We start from the raw sequence: 20,134 nt of genomic DNA on the forward strand, positions 1-20,134 counted from the left end.
TATCAACAACGGTCGAAAAAAACCATAAGCATCATCAAATTTAATAGTGAATACAAACTTATCTGTAAAAATCTGTATATTTGAAACCGAAAATGCCCCCAATAGCTTCAAGCAGTCTATAATTTTTCCATTGCACAAGAAAGCACATAATTCCTACCGCTTTATCGCACACTGAGTTTATGTGTTTGGTGAAAGTTAATTTGGAGTCTAACACCAACCCGAGGTATTTAACTTCCTTGCTCCACGGAAGGGAGTCGCCGTTAATTTGGACAAATCTATTCACAGCCGGTCTGCGGCGTGTAAACAAAATAATTTGTGTCTTGGCATGGTTTGGCCTTATTTTCCATTTTGCAAAGTATTTGAAACATTTTTCAAGGGCTATCGATAATTGCCTGGCTATTGTGTCAACTCTGAAGGAAGAAATAAAGAAGGCAGTATCATCAGCAAACAGGGAGCAACTGGATTTGAGTTTCAGCTTGGTGACGTCATTAATAAAAATGTTGACAAGTGTAGGCCCCAGGACTGAGCCTTGGGGAACACCAGCTTTAATTAACCTCACACCTGAAACTGTGGTACCGAGTGCAACGCTGAATTTTCCTTTAGTTAAATAGCTTTGAACAAAGTAAATTAAATATCTCGGAAAGCCATTCTCAATTAATTTATAGATAAGGCCATTGTGCCAAACACAATCAAAGGCTTTTCCCACATCAATCAAAGCCATCCCCGTATGCTTGTTCAGATTAAAGTTGTGCTCTACCAAGTCTGTTACTCTGGCTAACTGGGCAGTAGTCGAATGCCTTGGACGGAAACCAAACTGGCAGGATGATAATAGGCTATTACTGTCAATGAATGAAGTGAGTCTTCTTAAAATAATTTTCTCAGTCAGCTTACTAAGACAAGGAAGTAAGGAGATTGGCCGATAACTGCTTGTTAAAGAGGGGTCTTTACCAGGTTTAGCAATGACAATAATTTTTGCCATTTTCCATATATCAGGAAAGTAGCCGAACATAATAATGTGATTAATTATTTTAGTAAGGTGGATTAGACACTTTTTGGAAATGTTTTTCATAATTTTGGAATTTATTCCGTCTATGCCGGGGGCTTTGCTATTTTTTAATCTTCTTATTTCTCTTCCTAATTCTTTTGGTGTTGTTAAGATACATTCATCAGGTTTTAGATGTGGAGTGAAATAATTTTTAGCGACTGAGATTACTTTACGGGTAAAGGTAGGAACACCTAAGCTAGAATTCATAATGTGCACTTTCTCAAAGAAATCTGCTAGTGTGTCGGCCTTGTGTTGAGGACTGTATGCATAATTATTAGGAATAAGAGTCTGGTTAATATTGTGTAGATTGTTATTTAATGAAAGTGGAGGGATGACAGTAGATTTGTGCGCATGGCTTTGATAAGTTTGTACAGCTTAGGGTCGTGAGGAGAGAGTTTAGAGAGCATTTTGTTCCATGAAGAATTTCTATGAATAAATAAAATCTGGGAATTATACTTTATGAGCTTGTTTAGTAAGTTCTTCATCCAGGGAAGACGATGTTTAGAGAAGGCCTTCTTGACAAGGTTCTTTACTTTTATTAGGAACAAGATGGACAGTGGCAACTGCTGCGATTTGTTTGTTACAGTACATGTAGGGATGGATTTGTTAGCTGCGTCTATTATTACTTGTTGAAGTGTTCCAACTAGTTGGTCAATGTCTTTGCAATTAGATATAGGGGGATTAATCGATAGCTGTTCATCAAGTAACGACCTAAAATTCCTCCAGTCAGCGTCCCTATAGTTAACACCTGTCTGGGCTGGAGCAGACTCATTTTTCCACATAGATTGAGAATAACTGGATTGTAATCAGAAGAAAGGGCACAGTGGGTGTGAGATTCTATAAGATATGGAAAATTCTTGATTAATGCTAGATCAAGGACACTCGGCCGTGCATTAGGACGATCCGGATAGAAGGTAGGTTTGTCTGGTGTTACAATCGCAAAATTGTATTTGAATGATAATTCAATCAAAGATTTTCCATTTCTGTTGTTACAAAAGCAATTCCAAGCAATATGCTTTGCATTAAAATCTCCTAAAATAATTACATACCTATGCAAGTCTAACATAGCGAGTAAATCCTTGTCATCTAGTTTGCAGGAAGGAGAAAGGTAAGCAGAGATAATCAGTACATCAAAGCTATCAAATTGAACTACAATACCTACGGCTATTAAAGAATTTAAGGAAGGCATTACAATAGGATAGTGTTTAATATTATTCCTAATTAGGATAGCAACCCCTCTGCCAGAATCATTTCTGTAAGCTACATAACCATTAGATTTTAGTTTATGTTTGTTTTTTAACAGAGTTTCACTAAGTGCAATTATGTTTATATTATATTTGTCGACATAATGTGAAAATTCTAAAATTTTATTAATGATGGATCTTGAGTTCCAACACATTACTTTTGTTATTGGGATCATATTAAATTAAAAACAAGATCAGCGATAACACTAACTTTACTTATTGCATCAGGAGCTAACCTTAGTTTCTCTACGCAGTTCCTTATCTGTAAAAGTAAGTTCTTTAAATTAAAAGAAGATAATAGAGACTTAACATCATGCAATAAGCTAAGCAAAGAAAAGTCAGAAGAGTTAGTAGAAGATTCATCAGAAGCTCTCGTGCCCCATGCAGAGGGGGGCACTTTGCCGATAGGTTGATGTTGCGCGGCTGCGCCCCATGCAAGATTAGAGCTGGACTTTGGAAGTGACGGGAAGTCAGAAGAATCCATCTGAAATGCAGGCTTAGAAAGTGATTTACTCTGTTGAGCTCGTTTAGGATGCGACTTCATGTGCTTTTGCAAAACGTAACAACTCTTGTGGTTTGCAGTGTGGGAACCTCCACAGTTCACACATACTGGTGGATTATCTACTGGGGTTGTACATACTTCCGTTAGGTGGTCACCAGCGCACTTGAGACATTTTGGTTTGCGATAGCAATTTTTTGCTATGTGGTTGAACGACTGACATCTATAACATTGCGTTACTCCAGAAAAGTTTTTATATCGCTCCCATGAAATAATACATCCACATATCTTGTTGTTGTCCACAACATATTTAATAGTTACGTTTTTGTCGAAAGTAGCTATAAAGAGCGGATATTTTATGATTGTCCCCATTAAATCTTTTTTCGTCATTTGAGATACTGTAACGAAGTTGACCTGGGCGGTGAAGAAAGGCCTAGATTGTTCTAGAGGTTGAACGACCAAAGTCAGTAACAGGCCGCCACTGCATAAACAAAAGGGGCGGTATCTACTTGTGGCAGAAAAGAAAGGCCTAGATTGTTCTAGGGGTTAAGCGACTAAAGCCGGTAACAGGCCACCCCTGTGTAGACAAAAGGGCCGGTCTTTATTGAACTAGAAAGGAAAGGGCTAGATTGTTCAAGGAGTTAGTGACCTGTGTAAAAGCCAGCTAAGAGAAAGGCCTCAGTTGGGGTGGTGGCATATGTGTTTCCCAGCCTGTGATTGACAGGTGAGAGGGAGACAGACGGAGTTGGAGAGAGACGGAGAATGGGAGGAGGCGGCTCACAGCTGAGGTGGTGGCAGTATGTTTTCTCCAGCCAATGAACATCAGGAGGGCGTGGAAACTTATGCTCAGACAGTTGGAGGAGGGCAGTTCCAGTTGGAGGGAGGCACGCAGTTAAAAGGAGGCCGACACAGCTGGAGAAGTCAGTGTTAATCGAGTTTCAATCAAGTTTTAGAGAGTTTTAGTCAAGTTCGGAGTTAGTGTTGAGAGAGTCAGTGTTGCGGAGTGCTTCAGTGGTAGCTAGTTGGGCAATTAGTCAGTTGATGAGTAGAGCTGTGTTAGTGCAGCTGAGACTAGTGCAATTCGGTGCAGTGCGGACCAGTGGTCAGTCGGGGAACAGTTTTGTGGCGTTACGAAGTGAGTAAGTAACAGTAAACTGTTGTGACTGTTGTAAATGGTGACTGTAATGAATAGCGTTAGTTGCTTGTAAATGTTAATGTGAGTAATGTTAACGTGTTAATAAATCAGGTTATTACTTACAACTTTAGTGAGTTTTATTATTTAATCAAACCCACATTATTTAATAACTAGTGGCAGGCATTAGTTGTGTAAGTAAAGTTTTTTTTTTTTTAGAAAAACTTTACATTGGTGTCAGAAGTGGGATATAGTAAAACCGCTAGACGAGTAAGTGTTGATTTTATTAGATCGGGTAAATTGCTGGAAGTTCTAGAAAACCGACGAGTGTTGTATGCCCGTGAGTACTAAGAAGCCCAGCATGGAAGAGTTAATAGCAATGATGAAGGAGATAAAAGAATATCATAGGAAGTGGAAAGACGGAATGATAGAAGATATGAGAAACTGGCGGAACGAGATGAAAACAGGCCATGACGGAATAAAAGGTGAAAAGGTCCAAGAAGCAGACAACATCCAAGAAGAAGACGAAGGCAGGAAGGATGACGCAGATAGCAGGTCGGAATGTACAGGTGAACTTGACCAGGTTAAAGGAAGAAATAGCCTTGTAGAAGTTCAAGAATCTGCGTGGTCAAAAGAAAGCATAGGAGCGCTGGAAAACTGCAGCGGACAGGAAGAGCAAGACCGAGGTAAGAGTACCATTATTGTTCAACCAGGAGTGGAATGGAGCCCTGAAGCGACCAGGGAGGAACAACTTCTGGGTGAGGATACGGGGCCTGTGCTCAAGTGTCAGAAGGAAGCGGTCCGGAAAGTGGTCCCCAGCAGTCGGATAGTACCGAGCTACTGTGCCCAGCGGAATTCGCTCGCCATTGAAATGGGCATTTTGTCGCGAGACCGGAAAAGTGTGGACAGGAAAGAAGAGGAGCTGTCGGGAATTCACGAAGGTATCACCGGGAGTCACCTTGGAGTGAAGAGGGCATGGGCCAAGCGGAGGCAGCGGTTCTCTTTGGTAGGCTACCACGAGGACGGTGTAGACTGGGGTAGTCGTAGCACCGAGTGGGTAGCAAGAAAGGGAACCAGCCGGAAAACCAATGGCGCCCTGAGGCAGGACAAGGTTGGGTTACCGCTCAAGAGGATAGCCTTCGATATGGCAGGACCTTCTCCTGATTCCAGAAGAGAGATACGCAACATTCCGGTTGTGAAGGACCACTTCAGTAAGCGGGCAGAGGCCCACGACTTAGCAGGTCAGGACTCGTCACCGGCATCGGCGGTCTACCAGATCCTCGGCGTCAGGAGGAAAAGGACAACGCCGCTACACCCTCACTCTGACGGCATGGTGGAGCAACTCAACAAGACTCTAGGAGGCCATCAGAGGACTTTGGGGAAAGATCAACAGGAGAATAGGGACGTACACACACCCCCCATAATGATGGTGTACCGATCGGCAATTCAGGAGACCGAGACCGAGGGCCGAACACCTGCCAGCGTTGTGTTCGGTAGGGAGCTTCGCCTACCCAGTGAACTTTTATTTGGCAGCCCAGAGACGGACGAATCGGACGGTGACAGCTATGCTGGGGAACTTCGCCGTAAGTGGAGAGCTGCACGTGGAAAGGCACGCGGCAGGAAAAAAACTAGACAGCGACCGGACGAGGACATCGTATGACAGGCAGGTCATTGGAAGAACGTTCCGGAGAGGTGAGAAAGTTTTGTCGTACAAGCGTGTCCGCAAAAAGGGAAAACCTCCTAAGTTGCTGGGTAGGATCTTACACCACTGTCTCACGGCTCAACGACCTGGTGTAACGGATTCTACGCACGCCCAGATCCAAGATGAAGGTGGTACACTTGGACCGATTGCTGCCCTACATCACGAAGGAGACTTCTGTTCGGGACGAACAGTTCTAAGAGGGGAGCAGTGTAACGAAGTTGACCTGGGCGGTGAAGAAAGGCCTAGATTGTTCTAGAGGTTGAACGACCAAAGTCAGTAACAGGCCGCCGCTGCATAAACAAAAGGGGCGGTATCTACTTGTGGCAGAAAAGAAAGGCCTAGATTGTTCTAGGGGTTAAGCGACTAAAGCCGGTAACAGGCCACCACTGTGTAGACAAAAGGGCCGGTCTTTATTGAACTAGAAAGGAAAGGGCTAGATTGTTCAAGGAGTTAGTGACCTGTGTAAAAGCCAGCTAAGAGAAAGGCCTCAGTTGGGGTGGTGGCATATGTGTTTCCCAGCCTGTGATTGACAGGTGAGAGGGAGACAGACGGAGTTGGAGAGAGACGGAGAATGGGAGGAGGCGGCTCACAGCTGAGGTGGTGGCAGTATGTTTTCTCCAGCCAATGAACATCAGGAGGGCGTGGAAACTTATGCTCAGAGAGTTGGAGGAGGGCAGTTCCAGTTGGAGGGAGGCACGCAGTTAAAAGGAGGCCGACACAGCTGGAGAAGTCAGTGTTAATCGAGTTTCAATCAAGTTTTAGAGAGTTTTAGTCAAGTTCGGAGTTAGTGTTGAGAGAGTCAGTGTTGCGGAGTGCTTCAGTGGTAGCTAGTTGGGCAATTAGTCAGTTGATGAGTAGAGCTGTTTTAGTGCAGCTGAGACTAGTGCAATTCGGTGCAGTGCGGACCAGTGGTCAGTCGGGGAACAGTTTTGTGGCGTTACGAAGTGAGTAAGTAACAGTAAACTGTTGTGACTGTTGTAAATGGTGACTGTAATGAATAGCGTTAGTTGCTTGTAAATGTTAATGTGAGTAATGTTAACGTGTTAATAAATCAGGTTATTACTTACAACTTTAGTGAGTTTTATTATTTATTCAAACCCACATATTTAATAACTAGTGGCAGGCATTAGTTGTGTAAGTAAAGTTTTTTTTTAGAAAAACTTTACAATACTTTAGTTGCTGGGGTACTTTTATCAGCTAAATCCTGGATTATTTCCTCGCACGTTATATTGGGTGGCAAGTTCCTAAGTACTAAACTATGATTGATTTCATCTTTAGGTGTGTAGGTGTGATATTCGAGTTTAGCTGAGGCTACTTCGCTAAGAATTTTGTTATAATCTTCTTTGCATTTTGTCAAAAATATAAGTCTATTGCCTCTGCATTTAACATCGAACTCTTGTTTACATACGGCTCTTAGATTTTTAAGAGTTTCCGAATGATTTTTAATATAACTATAGACCACAATAGGTGGTATTTTGACAATATTTTTAGCCATAGGCGTCTTATTACTAACACTGGGCTGAGGAATACTATCCTCGTCCATGCTCTCCATATCAGAAAGTGGTTCGAAATTATTAGCAGTACTTACAGTAATTTCGAAAGGACTAGCATCGGTTTTCCGTTTTTTCATTTTCACTGCTTGTCGTTTCTCCTTTTCATCAACTTGGTCAGCCGCAATAATTGCTGGTGAAATGCCACTAAGTGGCATCTTTGCTTATTAAACCAACAATATTCAAGAATTGCAATAAACGAGCTGACGAAATTAAAATAAGATAAGTTTGGGCAAAGAAAAGAGACTCTCAATGTAGCACAAAGTTGTAACAGTCAACAGTTCAAAGTACATACAATTGGTAGGAACACTAAATATGTGCCAATGAAGAGGATTAAAATTAATTAACTTAAAAGAAAATTAATTTTGTAACTTCACTATTTTAGCAAACCATATGATTTTTGGAGGGGATGTTAATCTCCCAGAAAACTATAGAGGAATTTCCTCTACAATAGGTAAAATTTATATTGGACTGTTATTACGCAGGATATCCAACTGGATTGCTGATTGTAATATACTTAGAGGATTCCAAGCAGGATTTCGTAAGGAATATTCTACTATAGATAACTTATATAATTTAATATCATTAATAAAAATGAAATTAAGTGTGAAAAGAGGTAAGGTGTACGCCTTTTTCGTGGATTTGTCCGCTGCTTTTGACCGGATAGATCGATATGCTCTTATATATAAGTTGTATCTACAAAGGCCTTCTTCTAAGTGCGTCTGAGCTATTAAAGATTTAAACGCTGATACTGATTACTGTGTAAGGTATCATGCAATCATTTAAAAAAAACATAGGCGTTAAGTAGGGATGCCTCTTAAGCCCATGGTTGTTGTTTTCTTTATTCATCAATGATCTAGAGGAGGCTATTGATTAGGTATCAGAGTGGGCGATGCGAAAATAAAATTTTGGCGTATGCGGACGATCTGGTCCTTTTGGCAACCGATCCCAAAAGTTTACAAACTATGATTAACATGTTCTTCGAGTACTGCAATTCTTGGAATTTGAAAATTAATACAAAGTCGCAAATAGTTTTTCGAAATGGGGGAAGGCCCTCGAAAAATGAGAAATGGAAATTAGATAGCGAACAGGTTACTAATAGGTACAAATATTTGGGAATAATAATATCTTTTATTAATTAATTTAATTATTTTTTATTTTATTTTTGCATAAGCATACAAGTTGTCCATTTTTTTTTACTTTTGCTTATTTGGAGAATTTTACTTTGAAAAATTTACCCGTTTGTATTTATTTTTTGTGTAAATTTTCTATCTCATTTTTTGTATTTTGTATTTAGTTTTTATATTTTATTAGTAATGTACCAAATGTATTTAATTTTATGTATGAGATGACCGACCCCCTGATGGTCGATGATCAGGAAGCAGTCTTTAATAAAGATTATTATTATTATATTTGATATTATCCATTTATTTATTATATTCATTTAGTTATTTAATTTTATTTATTATTTATTTATTTTATTTATTTATTCATTTGCCTCTAAGGCCTGAGCCTTTTACAAACGGAGTTTCAATAAACAAATTACATACATAATATAATAATTAAAATAAATAAACTTGATAATAAAAGTAAAATAAAAACAATATGATTAATGAAATTAAAATAAACAAACAAAAAGCAATAAAAATAGTAAAACAACACCAATAGATTCTGTCCAAAGGAAACAAAAAATATAAAACCTGTTCAAAACACAAAAACAAAACTTTAACAACTGAAATTATTCGTTTAGTAAAAATGACCTTAACTTTAATACACTAAACGCGTAATTATAAGCAATAAGTAATTTTGATTTTTCGCAACTGTACATTAGTTCCAATAGATCTCTTTGCACATCAGTGGGCAGATTACTTTTGAAATAATAAATCCTTATGGAGGCATATAGAGGACAAACAGCAAACAGATGCAAGAAATCCTCTTCAACGTGCATATCACAAACTGTGCACAAATTTTATTTATTATTATTTATTTATTTTTATTTGTATTTTCTTTTCGCCACTTCATATAGCAAGATATTTATATTTCTTATACTGTTTATTGTCAGTCCGCGGTAGTAATTTTATTTTGTTTTAATCTCAGATTTCTTTTTCTATTCAGTTATTATAATTTATTAGACATTTAATTTTATTTAGTCCTCGTTCAGTATTTATTAATCGATTCGTATTATTCTAACTTGTATTATATTCTAATTATATTGTATATTGCTTTAGTATAATAATAAGAATCAATATTTTGTTTTTACGTCGACCTCCAGCAAACGGACTAGTTCCATGCTGTACATTACTTGTTTGATTTTGTTCATGAATATAGTTTTGTTCTGTATTTTTAAATAAAGTATTATTATTATTATTAAAATAGCACAGTTGGAATAACAAATTTCAGAAAATACAATAATTTTTACTAAGTAGAACAGTTTCGCATGATGTACTGCTAGCGTTAAGCGAGCTAGAAAAGGTTGGGAAATGCTGTTCTAGATTGTCTGATTTAGAAAAACTCATGAATAAATTTAATATAACTGCGGATATTTCTTTTGAGAATATGAGTAGTAATTAGAAATCTGAATTTGATAAAATACGTAACCGTTTGTGAAATAAAGTCCAAAAAGGGGAGTATTTTGCAAAGGAAATGACGGAAGGAAGAATTGAAAAACGGGCATGAACGCAATTAAAATTAAAGGTTGGAATAGAGAGGGGGACGCCACCAATCCTCAGAACACCTTTTCACTAGATAATAATTAAACACTTTATTGACAATTAAAATGCCCAAGGCACGGTCATACAATCAGTGGCACAATTAAGCTGTTATTCCGACTGTGCTATTTTAATAATAATAATAATGCTTTATTTAAAAATACAGAACAAAACTATATTCATGAACAAAATCAAACAAGTAATGTATAGCAGGGAGGATACAATATGAAAAAAAGGGACCTGCGTTTTATCACAATGTTGAACAATCAAGGGACTAACTGAATTAATTAATGCCAGGACTTATACCTAATATCTTTTAGTGTTATTGTCGTGCTGGGCACCCACTGAACTTAATCTTATACAACTTATACAAACAAGGAAAGAAAATGTCTATTCTAATTATTCTTAATTGGACTTACATACAGTTACATATCGAGAATGATCATGATCATGACACATAAAACAATTAAAACCATATTTCAACAACCATGGACTCATCACTGGTTAATAACAAAAATGTTCTAAAACATTTTGTTGGAAAAGAGACGCTATCATGGCGGACCACACAAAAACGACTTGGCTACAACTTCCTCGCACATCTTCCTGCTCTCCCAACCTACGTCACCAACCCCTACTCCGTCATTACCCAGCACCGACAACCGACACTGGGCACTCTCCGAATATTCCAGTCAGGGGCATCCACTTTGAGAACCAAACATCCTCCCCCGCATTGGACTCACAGAGATCCACTTATTGAGTTGGCAGGGGGCACAGCTTCCGGATAGGCCGACTGATAATCCCTGATGGAGTCTTAACCTCTGCCACTCGTGCCACTTCGTCTCTTCCATAGTGGAGCTTGGCGATCCGTCCGACTGTCCACAGCAAGGGGGAGGTTGTCATCCACTACAGTAACTATCTGACCCTCAGTCGCCGGGAAGGAGGGTGAATGTCACTTCAACATAGTTTGTTGGTCGAGGAGATACTCCCGATGCCATCTTTTCCAGAACTGGCCGACTGTAAATTGCACTATTGCCCATTTAGACCGGAGGGCGGTGCGCGGCGTCAGGGGGTCACCGGTTGGCAGGGCTGTCAGCGGTCGCATTATTAAAAAATGGCCGGGCGTCAAAACCTGGAGATCATCTGGTGAGGAGGACACAGCAGTAAGTGGTCGGGAGTTCAAAATGGCTTCAATTTGACACAGGATGGTAAGAAAGCACTTCATTGTAGGCTCTTGAGTGCCTAACGTGACCTTCAGTAATCTTTTTGCTGATTTGACAGCAGCTTCCCACAAGCCTCCAAAGTGTTGCGCTCTAGGAGGGATGAAGTGCCACTCAATCCCTCGTTTGTTGGACTCTCTTAGAATGGCCTCCTGAGACTTGGGGTCGTTTAGTAGCGTGGATACTTCTTTGAGTCTTCTTTTGGCTCCGACAAAGTTAGTGCCATTATCCGACCAAATGTGGCTTGGCACACCTCTTCTGGCCACAAAGCGGTTCAGGGCAGCCAAAAATGCTTGCGTTGTGAGGTCTGTAACTAACTCCAGGTGTATGGCCTTGGTGGTAAAGCAGACAAAAATGGCGAGGTAAGACTGGAGGACCTTGGTTGAACGCAGGGATGCAATTTTCACGTTGAAGGGGCTTGCATAGTCTATACCAGTGGTGGTGAAGGGTGGTGAAACGCTGGCTCTTCCTTCTGGTAGTTGACTCATAAGCGGGTTGAAGAGTGTTGGCTTGATGCTGAAACACTTGTTACAGGCTGATAATTGTCGGCGGACATCATTTTTTCCATTAACAATCCAATATCGACTTCGCAGAAATGCGTGAGTGGCAGTGGGACCTACATGGAGGTTGGAGATGTGGGCGTCTTGTACGACTAGGGCCGTGAATGGGTGTTGCGAGGGCAACAAGGCAGGGTGCTTCTGAGATTCGGGGACATCGGACAGTCTGAGTCTCCCTCCAACTCGCACACTCCATCAGTGTGCAAAAATAGGCCTAAGATTTTGACTAGACGTAGTTTCGCATGATTTACTGCTAGCGTTAAGCGAGCCAGAAAAGGTTGGGAAATGCTGTTCTAGATTGTCCCAGGCTTTGTTGGCTAGCTCATTCTAGTGGCTCCTTAGCGAGCTTGATGTTCTTATCATCTCTCAAGTGATGGCGCTAAAGTCAATTTGTTACGTTTTTTAGAACATTTCTAATTGGCAGAAATTACGAGCTAAAGTATGAATGTTGATTTGTGTACCTTTTGTAGTTTAATCAATCCTTATATTTAACTTTTTAAACTAAGTTTTTGTAAAGGAGATTTACTTTAAATAAGATTGAGAGTTAGAAAGTTTGATCTGTGGTTGAAAAGACAGTGTATGTGCCCAATGTTACCTAACATTGTAATGGTTCTATTTGAATTATTACTTCTTCAATTTGGCCGTTCGAAAAAGATATTTGACAATTTTTTTGAAATTGTAATCCATCAATGCTCGGCCTAAATTTGTTTCGGGCTTTATGTCAGGTCTGGCTTTCAGTGTGCCTTGCTTGTACAGAAAGTAGTTAATTTCGTTCTCAGACAAGCGCCAAGTTTGTAATTCTTCTCTAAAAATGTATTTCATATACTCTAAATCTGGTAAAACAAAAGTAATAAAAATTCTTGTTAGTACGTATTAATATACAATATACAAAGAGGGTATAATATACAATTATGGTACTAATTACAATTTAAGCAGTGGAGAAAAATTATACTAAAATTAATTGTTAAATCAATTCTTCATGAATGCAATCTATTGTGTAAAAACGTAATTATTATTTTACTCTTCCTCCCCAGAGAAGGTGGTATCATTATAGTTAGTGTAACTTTGTATTGAAGCATGCTGTAAAGGAAACCAGTTCAGTTATTCAAGTAACAAAACTAACAATACATACATATACGACAGTGCAGCCGCTCTTTAGCTTTTTATACTGTCATAGAACGTTCTGAAATCCTATAGACGCTTACAGCAAAAGCTAAACAAAAGCTAAGAAACATTACTCAGTAGCATTTCACATTATTTCTACCAGCTCTTAGCTGGGCTCTTATTGTGGCTCCCTGGCGAACTAGAGGTTCTTTCAAGAGATAGCGCTAAAGTCACTTTTTTACACTTCTCTCTTAGAACTGTTCGTCCCGAACAGAAGTCTCTTTTGAGTCGTAGGACAGCAATCGGTCTAAGTGTACCTCTTCATTATGGATCTGAATTCGGTACGCCAAGTGCTGAGCCCGTGAGATAATGTTGTTAGATCCTTCCCAGTCATTTTGTAACTTAGGATCTCTTCCCTTTTTGCGGGCCGAGTTATATAACCAAACTTTCCTTCTTGTAATGTTCCATCGGAGATCCGCATGAAATACCGTGTCTTCGTCCGGTCACTTTCAAACCTTATCTTGTTGCACACCTTTCCATGTACAGCTCTCAACTTACCTCAAAGTTCCTTTGCATAGCTGTCCTCGTCTGTTTCTTCGGCCTCCGAGCTGCCAAATAGAATAACACTAGTAGTCGAAGCTCTCTGTCGAACACAATGTTTGCAGGAGTTCGGCCATGGTACGCCACCATTGTGAGAGATATGTGTCATTTTATATAAGTATATTTAATTTTATGTATATATAGTCCGAACATATCAGACATTAATCGAACGAAACTTTATTAACAACCTCCCAAAAAGGCTGTTCACCAAAGGTGAGTCAGACGACATCCTCCCAAAAATTTAGGTACAAAATATATGTTAAGTTATCTATTAATATTGGTACATTTAATGTAAGGACTTTGTTTGTAGAGGATCGTTTAGTTGAGCTTGAACATGCATTATTGAAAATAGATTTAGACATTCTCGGTATATCAGAAATAAAAAGAGGTAAAGAAAATATTAGTAGAAAAAGTGGAAGTAGTATGCATTTGCGGGTTCTGTGTCATTTTTTTGGGCACGCGACTCCGTCGATCTGGATGGCGGTATAGGCCACGCCCACCCCCACCCATCTGGAGGGGTTTAAGCCACGCCCACCCCACTACAGTGCCATAACATCGAACTGGAGAGGTATATATGACACCTCCCACATATGGCTAATAAATAACGAGACTGCACCCGCAAGGGTGTACCCCCGCCATTGGGGTATACCCCCGCCCCCGCCACGACCCCCGCTCATAGGGGTGACCCCCGCGGGTATACCCCCGCCCACGCCTTCAAGGGGTGAACCCCCGCTCCTAGGGGAGGACCCCCGCTTCCAGAGGTGTTCCCCACCTCTCATCTCATACGTCACAGGTGTCTGATAAATAATGAGACTCGTAGGGGTGTAATAATACATAAAACTTGTAATCTATGTATCCCTTCAGGAGACATCTCCATTCTTACAATTCATAAAAAACTTTATGAAATCATGTTTTTTAAACTTCTCGGCCTTTTAGCTAAGATCAAAGTGTAGATATAATCTATCTAATACAAACCTACTCGTATGCAAAGAAACAAATGCTACGCGACAATGCTAACCTAATTATTGCCTTTAAAATGGATGAATTAAATTTAAAACATATTTACGATGATCATGTAAGTGCTGACATGAAATTTGACACGTTTAAGGAGTTGTGCAGACTATGTTGGTGTGATAAGTATGGATTTTTGGTGATTGATAAGGAGAAACCGCTGAATAGTGGTAGATATCGTAAGATGTTTAACGTGTAAATTAGCGACATATCCAATTAGATCACATAGTATTAAGATGGATCGTGAAATGAAAACAACGGAAAATATGCTCAAAGCGGTCAACTCGTTGAAACGTAAATATAAACTACTGAAACATCATGAACATGAACAAGAGACTTCTTATTAAGAAACAATTGAAACCCATTATAGAACCGCTAGAACAATTGAATTGAATTCGATTAAATAGAACCTGAATTAGACTCATAACTCAATTTGGGGGAATCAGAGCGGGATTCGCATTACGGTATAAAAACAACTGGCTCTAAAATGATGATGATAGGTAATAAAGAGATTCAACGAGATGGTGGTGATTTCATTGTTGACAAACAACATCGATTCAAGGGAACAAAAGGGTTATATGAATTATTGTTTAAAAAACAACCGCAGCATTATACCGATGCAGATTTAAAGGCTTACAAACAGATTTTGATAATATCGAACGCACATAAACGCCACTACAGTGATGAGAAACGAATTAATGCTAATCGTGGGAAAAAAATATGCTTCTATCATACCGAAATTATTTCCCAAAGTTGGTACAGGCGTTGTGCGCGATGGGTTCATGCAAGATGCTGGGGAGGTAACTTATGAATACTATAATGACCCCAATGAACTGGTCGGTAGGTTAAGATTATGTATAGCCTCGCAGAAAAGTGGTAATAATCGGTTGGGAAATGAAATACTTTCAATTATAAGCGAATTGAAAGAGGATGGATACATCAGTTAAGCAGCAGCAGCAGCAACAACGACGCCGATGCCTATCGATAAATTTGGAAGAACGTTTTTAGACACCTATAACGTGGATAATGATATCTATATTGATTTCAAAAATAAATCATTAACCGGTGTTAATCACCGGAAAAAGGATCTGGATGTGGTTAATAAAGCTTACCTGGAAACTAAATTGAACAGCCTTCATGAGGAATTTGTCACTAAAACATATCTGGATCAGGCCATAAAAGATTATGACGAGAAAAGAGTGAAAATTGTGCAAAAACTATTACGTGATAATCGTATTTGCAACGATTAGAAATAGTGTTTGGCCGGAACATGCTTATGTTTCCATAAAGGTGCTTAAGGATCTTTTTATTTATTAAAGCGAGGATGTCAAATCAAATCAAATCAAATCAAATTTATTGCTTCTAAAAATGTAAATTTTACAGCAAGGAGTTCAACATATTTAACAAAACTTTCTACTTAAATCTAAACTAAATAATAGTTATTCTCACAGATGCACAAAAAATAAAGAGAATTTTTTTTTTTATCTTTTGATACAAAAACATACCTATATACGATAAATGTAACAAAACATTGGCAAGAGGACATAAAAATATAAAGAATACAGAGACTTTCTAACATTATATAAGAACTTTGACTCTTTGTACAGTTACCGCAACTATTTTTTACGATTTAATTTACTAATTAATATTATTTATTTATTCTGAAAATGGAACATTTCAACTTAAAATTGTTTTTGCTTTTTAATGTCTGTTTAATTTCTAATTTATAACCAGGGTTTCAATTTTTTTCTAATTTCTAAACATTTTATGACAAAGTAATATAAGTTTTTAATTTCTAACTCTGAATAGGGATTCAAGATTATATCTAGCGCATCTAACTTTAAACCCGGCAGCTTGTCAAAATACTTAATTCTAAGTGCGCTAAATGTACGGCATTCCAACAGAAGATGCTCAAGCGTATCCAATGAGCCACCTTTACAGAATGAGCAATTTTCAGTAGGGTTGAAATCATGTTTATCATCTTTAATCACTATTCTTGGGTATTTTTTATTTGCCAGTCGGATCTGTGCTATTAGTTTTAGAAAGTGCAACGGAAGTTTTAGGGACAGGTAGAACGGTGCGGAATTATACTGACTCACAAACCTAATGTAGCAGTTGTATCTTGTTTTGAATAAAGATTCTAGATCAATACTAATAAGATGATTTTTGTAAGCATTTAATAAATTATTTTTGTTTTTTCTTATTTCATTGTAGTCCTGAGAGATCCATAAATGAGTGGCTCCTATTTTAGTTAAATAATTGTACAATAAGGAACACCAGTTAAAAGGAATTTGTGTATTACCAATTAAATTTATGAGGCGATTTAGGCATAATTTTTGAATACGATTATCATTCATTCCAAGCAATGTTATCCACCATGATAGAACCCTCTTAAATATGTGATAGTTGATATGAATTCTGTTAAGTTCATGTCTAAGTAACGCATCAGGAGTTGATTTTGGCAGCTGTAAGAGTGATTTGAAAAATTTAATTTGTACTTTTTCCAAGATTTCCGCATAAGGTGACGCCCAAATTTCCCCACAATATAGCAATACGCTATTTACCATCGAATCAAATAGTACTTCCTTAGTCCTCCATGCATCTGATTTTCCTTTGGATAGTATTTGTTTCACGTTTGCAGCTGCAGTTATGCTCATTGATTTGTTATATTCACTCGCTCTTCTAAATTTTCCACTTGATGAAAATATAATACCGAGGTATCTGAATTCTCTGATTAGTTCCATTTCTTTTTTCTTGAAAATAAATTTCTTCTGTTTTCCTAATTTGCCCTTATGAAAAGGTATTATTTTACTTTTGGCTACATTAACATTTAACAAGTTGTTTTCACAATATTTTTCAAGCAAATCCAGTTTTAACTGCACGTCTATCCAAGAGTAACCTAGCAGAACTATATCATCAGCATAAAGAAGCATGATGACATCCTCCTTTTCGTTAATTGCTACGCCTGTCACACCATGGTCCCTAAAGAAAGTTACTACATCAAACAGAAAAATGGAAAATAAGGAAGGGCTGAGGTTCTCTCCTTGCAGTACCCCCTCTGATACCCTGAACTCCTTTGTCTGTCTACCATCGCTTTCTATAAACACAGAGGCATTATCATAGAGATCCTTCATGATGTTTACAACCTTACCGTAGATACCAGCTTTGTTGAGTTTGTTCCATAGTATTGTGTGTGATAGGGAATCAAAAGCCCTTTGTAGGTCTATGAATATTCCGTAAATTTTTGCCCCTCTTTTTCTTAAATTTACATTAACTACTGCAGATAAAGCAAATAATCCGTCCCTACATCCTCTGTGCTGACGAAATCCAAGCTGCTCTTCAGGCAAGATGTCCTGCTGCTCAACCCAGACATTCAGTCGATTAGCAATTATTCTGGTAAATATCTTCACCACATTATTAATAAGAGCTATGCCTCTATAGTTAGCTGGGTCGAATGGGTCTTCTTTCTTATGTATCATCTTTAGTTTAACGCTGCCCCAACTGGTTGGTACTTTTTCTTTCTCCCAAATCGTTTTATACAAATTAAGCAAATAATGAACCCAATTCGGTGGTAGTAATTTAAAACATTCGTTAGTTATTCCGTCGTTACCAGGAGACTTATTACTTTTAGAATGTTTTATGCTTAATAACAATTCTTCCATGGTAAGATCATTATCCAAAAAAGGGTGCTTATTGGACATAAGTGGCCTAATTGGTGTGCAGCTCAAGGGATAAGAAGTTGCTAAAAAATTCCCCCATGTCTGTATGTCGATGGGACATTTCCTAAATAATGATTTTTTCCTCAAACTATTTACGACGCACCAAAAGTCTTTACCATTTTTCGTATTCATTAGCTTTAATTTATTTATTTCATAATAATTAGTTTTAGAAAGGGATATTGTTTTCTTATAATGTTTTTTTGCTGCTATAAATTTATCAACATGCTCCTACTTAAAACCCGATTTTTGACAAAGTTTAAATGTATTTTTAACTTCCTTTTTTGCTCTAAAACAATCGCCATTGAACCAGTTTTTATTCTTGTTAAATATACAATTGTTTGTTCTAACTACCTTGTTACGTCACCTCTACAAATACCTCTGGACAAGGCAAGCTCAGTGGAGACGGGGTGGGTAAGGAGAAAAGGGGAGACAAGGAAGAGGAAATATGATGACTACTAATAATACTAAGGGAAAAGAAAAACAACAAAATAAGTAAAATTAGAATTAAAAAAAAAGTAGTTACCTAGTAACCGCTCTTCGGTTAGCGAACCTGCGTTGTGCGACTCTATAGGCCGATACTCTAACTATACGGCTACACTAATGTAGCAATAATTAATTAATGCCAGCTATGCTTATAATGTGATTGCACAGCAAAAAAAATAACAACTGGAATAAATAAAAAAAAACTTCTGAATTAAGGTTATAATTGAACTAGAAGACGGAAAAGTTCCTTTACAAAAAAAAACGAATCTACTAATTAATACTAACTTAGAAGAAATTACATCCGCAGCTTGAGCTAATAAAATTAATCCAATAACCAAAATTATATCTAACACTCCTAAAAAGATAGTCCCGATTCAAAATTAAGTTCCACACTTACGTAGTATATTACCAGGCCTGGTCGTCGTTGTCCTTTCTCCAGTCTTCTTCTTAGATGACCATTACTTTTCTTCTGCCCTCCGAGAAACGAATAGTTCTTCACTCAGCAATTTATTCTATAGAGATTGCAGAGGGAAGAGCGAAATCCGCCTGACTACTTCCTTTTATTTAAATTCTTCTCTCCTTTCTCCAAGACAAGGTATACCTATTTTTTCCTCCTTTTTTTCTCAATTCAGATCGCATCAGTCTCTAACCCCATATGATCCTCTCGTCGCTTGTCTTTTTTTCCGCTGCCCTCTTCACACAACCCTGTGCTCTTCTCAATATAATTTATCAGCCATACATTCTTCATTTCTCTTGAACAAATTTCCTGGACTCATTTTCTTAATCCTAAATTTTCCCTAACCCTAACTAAATAGATAGAAAAAAATTTAGAAATAACTATAGTCATACTGCCCGAATTGTTTTCGTTTTGAGAAGCTGTTACATCGTAACATTCCCTCTCCTTCCTGAAGAAAGAACAGACAGGCAAGGATAAATAAATATATTAAACAAATAAAGGAATATAATAATAAAGGAATATAATAAATACGATTTAAATAAAATAAGGTAAGGATAAAAAAGAAGATAATTTGAAGGGTAAGTCCAGGGGCTAAGGCCTGAGCAGGTTGCTGGGTGCTGTGTTCTACAAGTTATCAAGCTTCTGGTTGCGGCTTCATATCCTTTGGGTGCCAGATTCCTAACTTCCGGCCATTTTCATCTCCTAATTCGTAAGCGGTGTTGGATAACTTCTGTAACACCGTACACTTCTTGTATTTCGGCGCTAACTTACTGGAAAAATCTTCAGAGGCGTCAGACAAGACAAACTCCCTCTTCCATACAACCTGTCCCGGTGCATAACTCACTTCTCTTCTTCTCAGGTTGTAGGTTCGCTTGGCTTTCTCATAGGCGTAGGTCAGATTCTTCACTACCTCACTCCACAAATATTTTACCTTGTTAAATTTTTGGGCGAATACCTCTCTTGCCGCGACGTCCATTTCCTCTGGGTTGGTTAAATTCTGCTGGGCGTTGTCTTTGCATACCTGTAGTTCTCTCCCAAAATTCAAATACACGGGTGTATACCCCGTACTCTCATGTTTTGCAGTCCTTAGAGCGAATGCTATTTTC

The 20,134-nt window shown here is 38.3% G+C and overlaps 1 protein-coding gene across 1 annotated transcript in view; it reads right to left on the reverse strand.

The window, feature by feature from the left end:
* Positions 1–20,134, reverse strand: part of LOC141451958 (uncharacterized) — a 338,906-nt gene that overhangs the window by 208,651 nt on the left and 110,121 nt on the right. Inside the window, exon 2 of the mRNA XM_074123774.1 lies at positions 12,283–12,487. Within this exon, the coding sequence (XP_073979875.1) occupies positions 12,283–12,487 (205 nt within the window). The remainder of the gene's footprint in view (positions 1–12,282; positions 12,488–20,134) is intronic.

Source organism: Rhodnius prolixus, unplaced genomic scaffold (genome assembly GCF_049639745.1).
Source record: "Rhodnius prolixus isolate KJV_2025 unplaced genomic scaffold, Rpr scaffold_20, whole genome shotgun sequence".
Lineage (NCBI taxonomy): Eukaryota > Metazoa > Arthropoda > Insecta > Hemiptera > Reduviidae > Rhodnius > Rhodnius prolixus.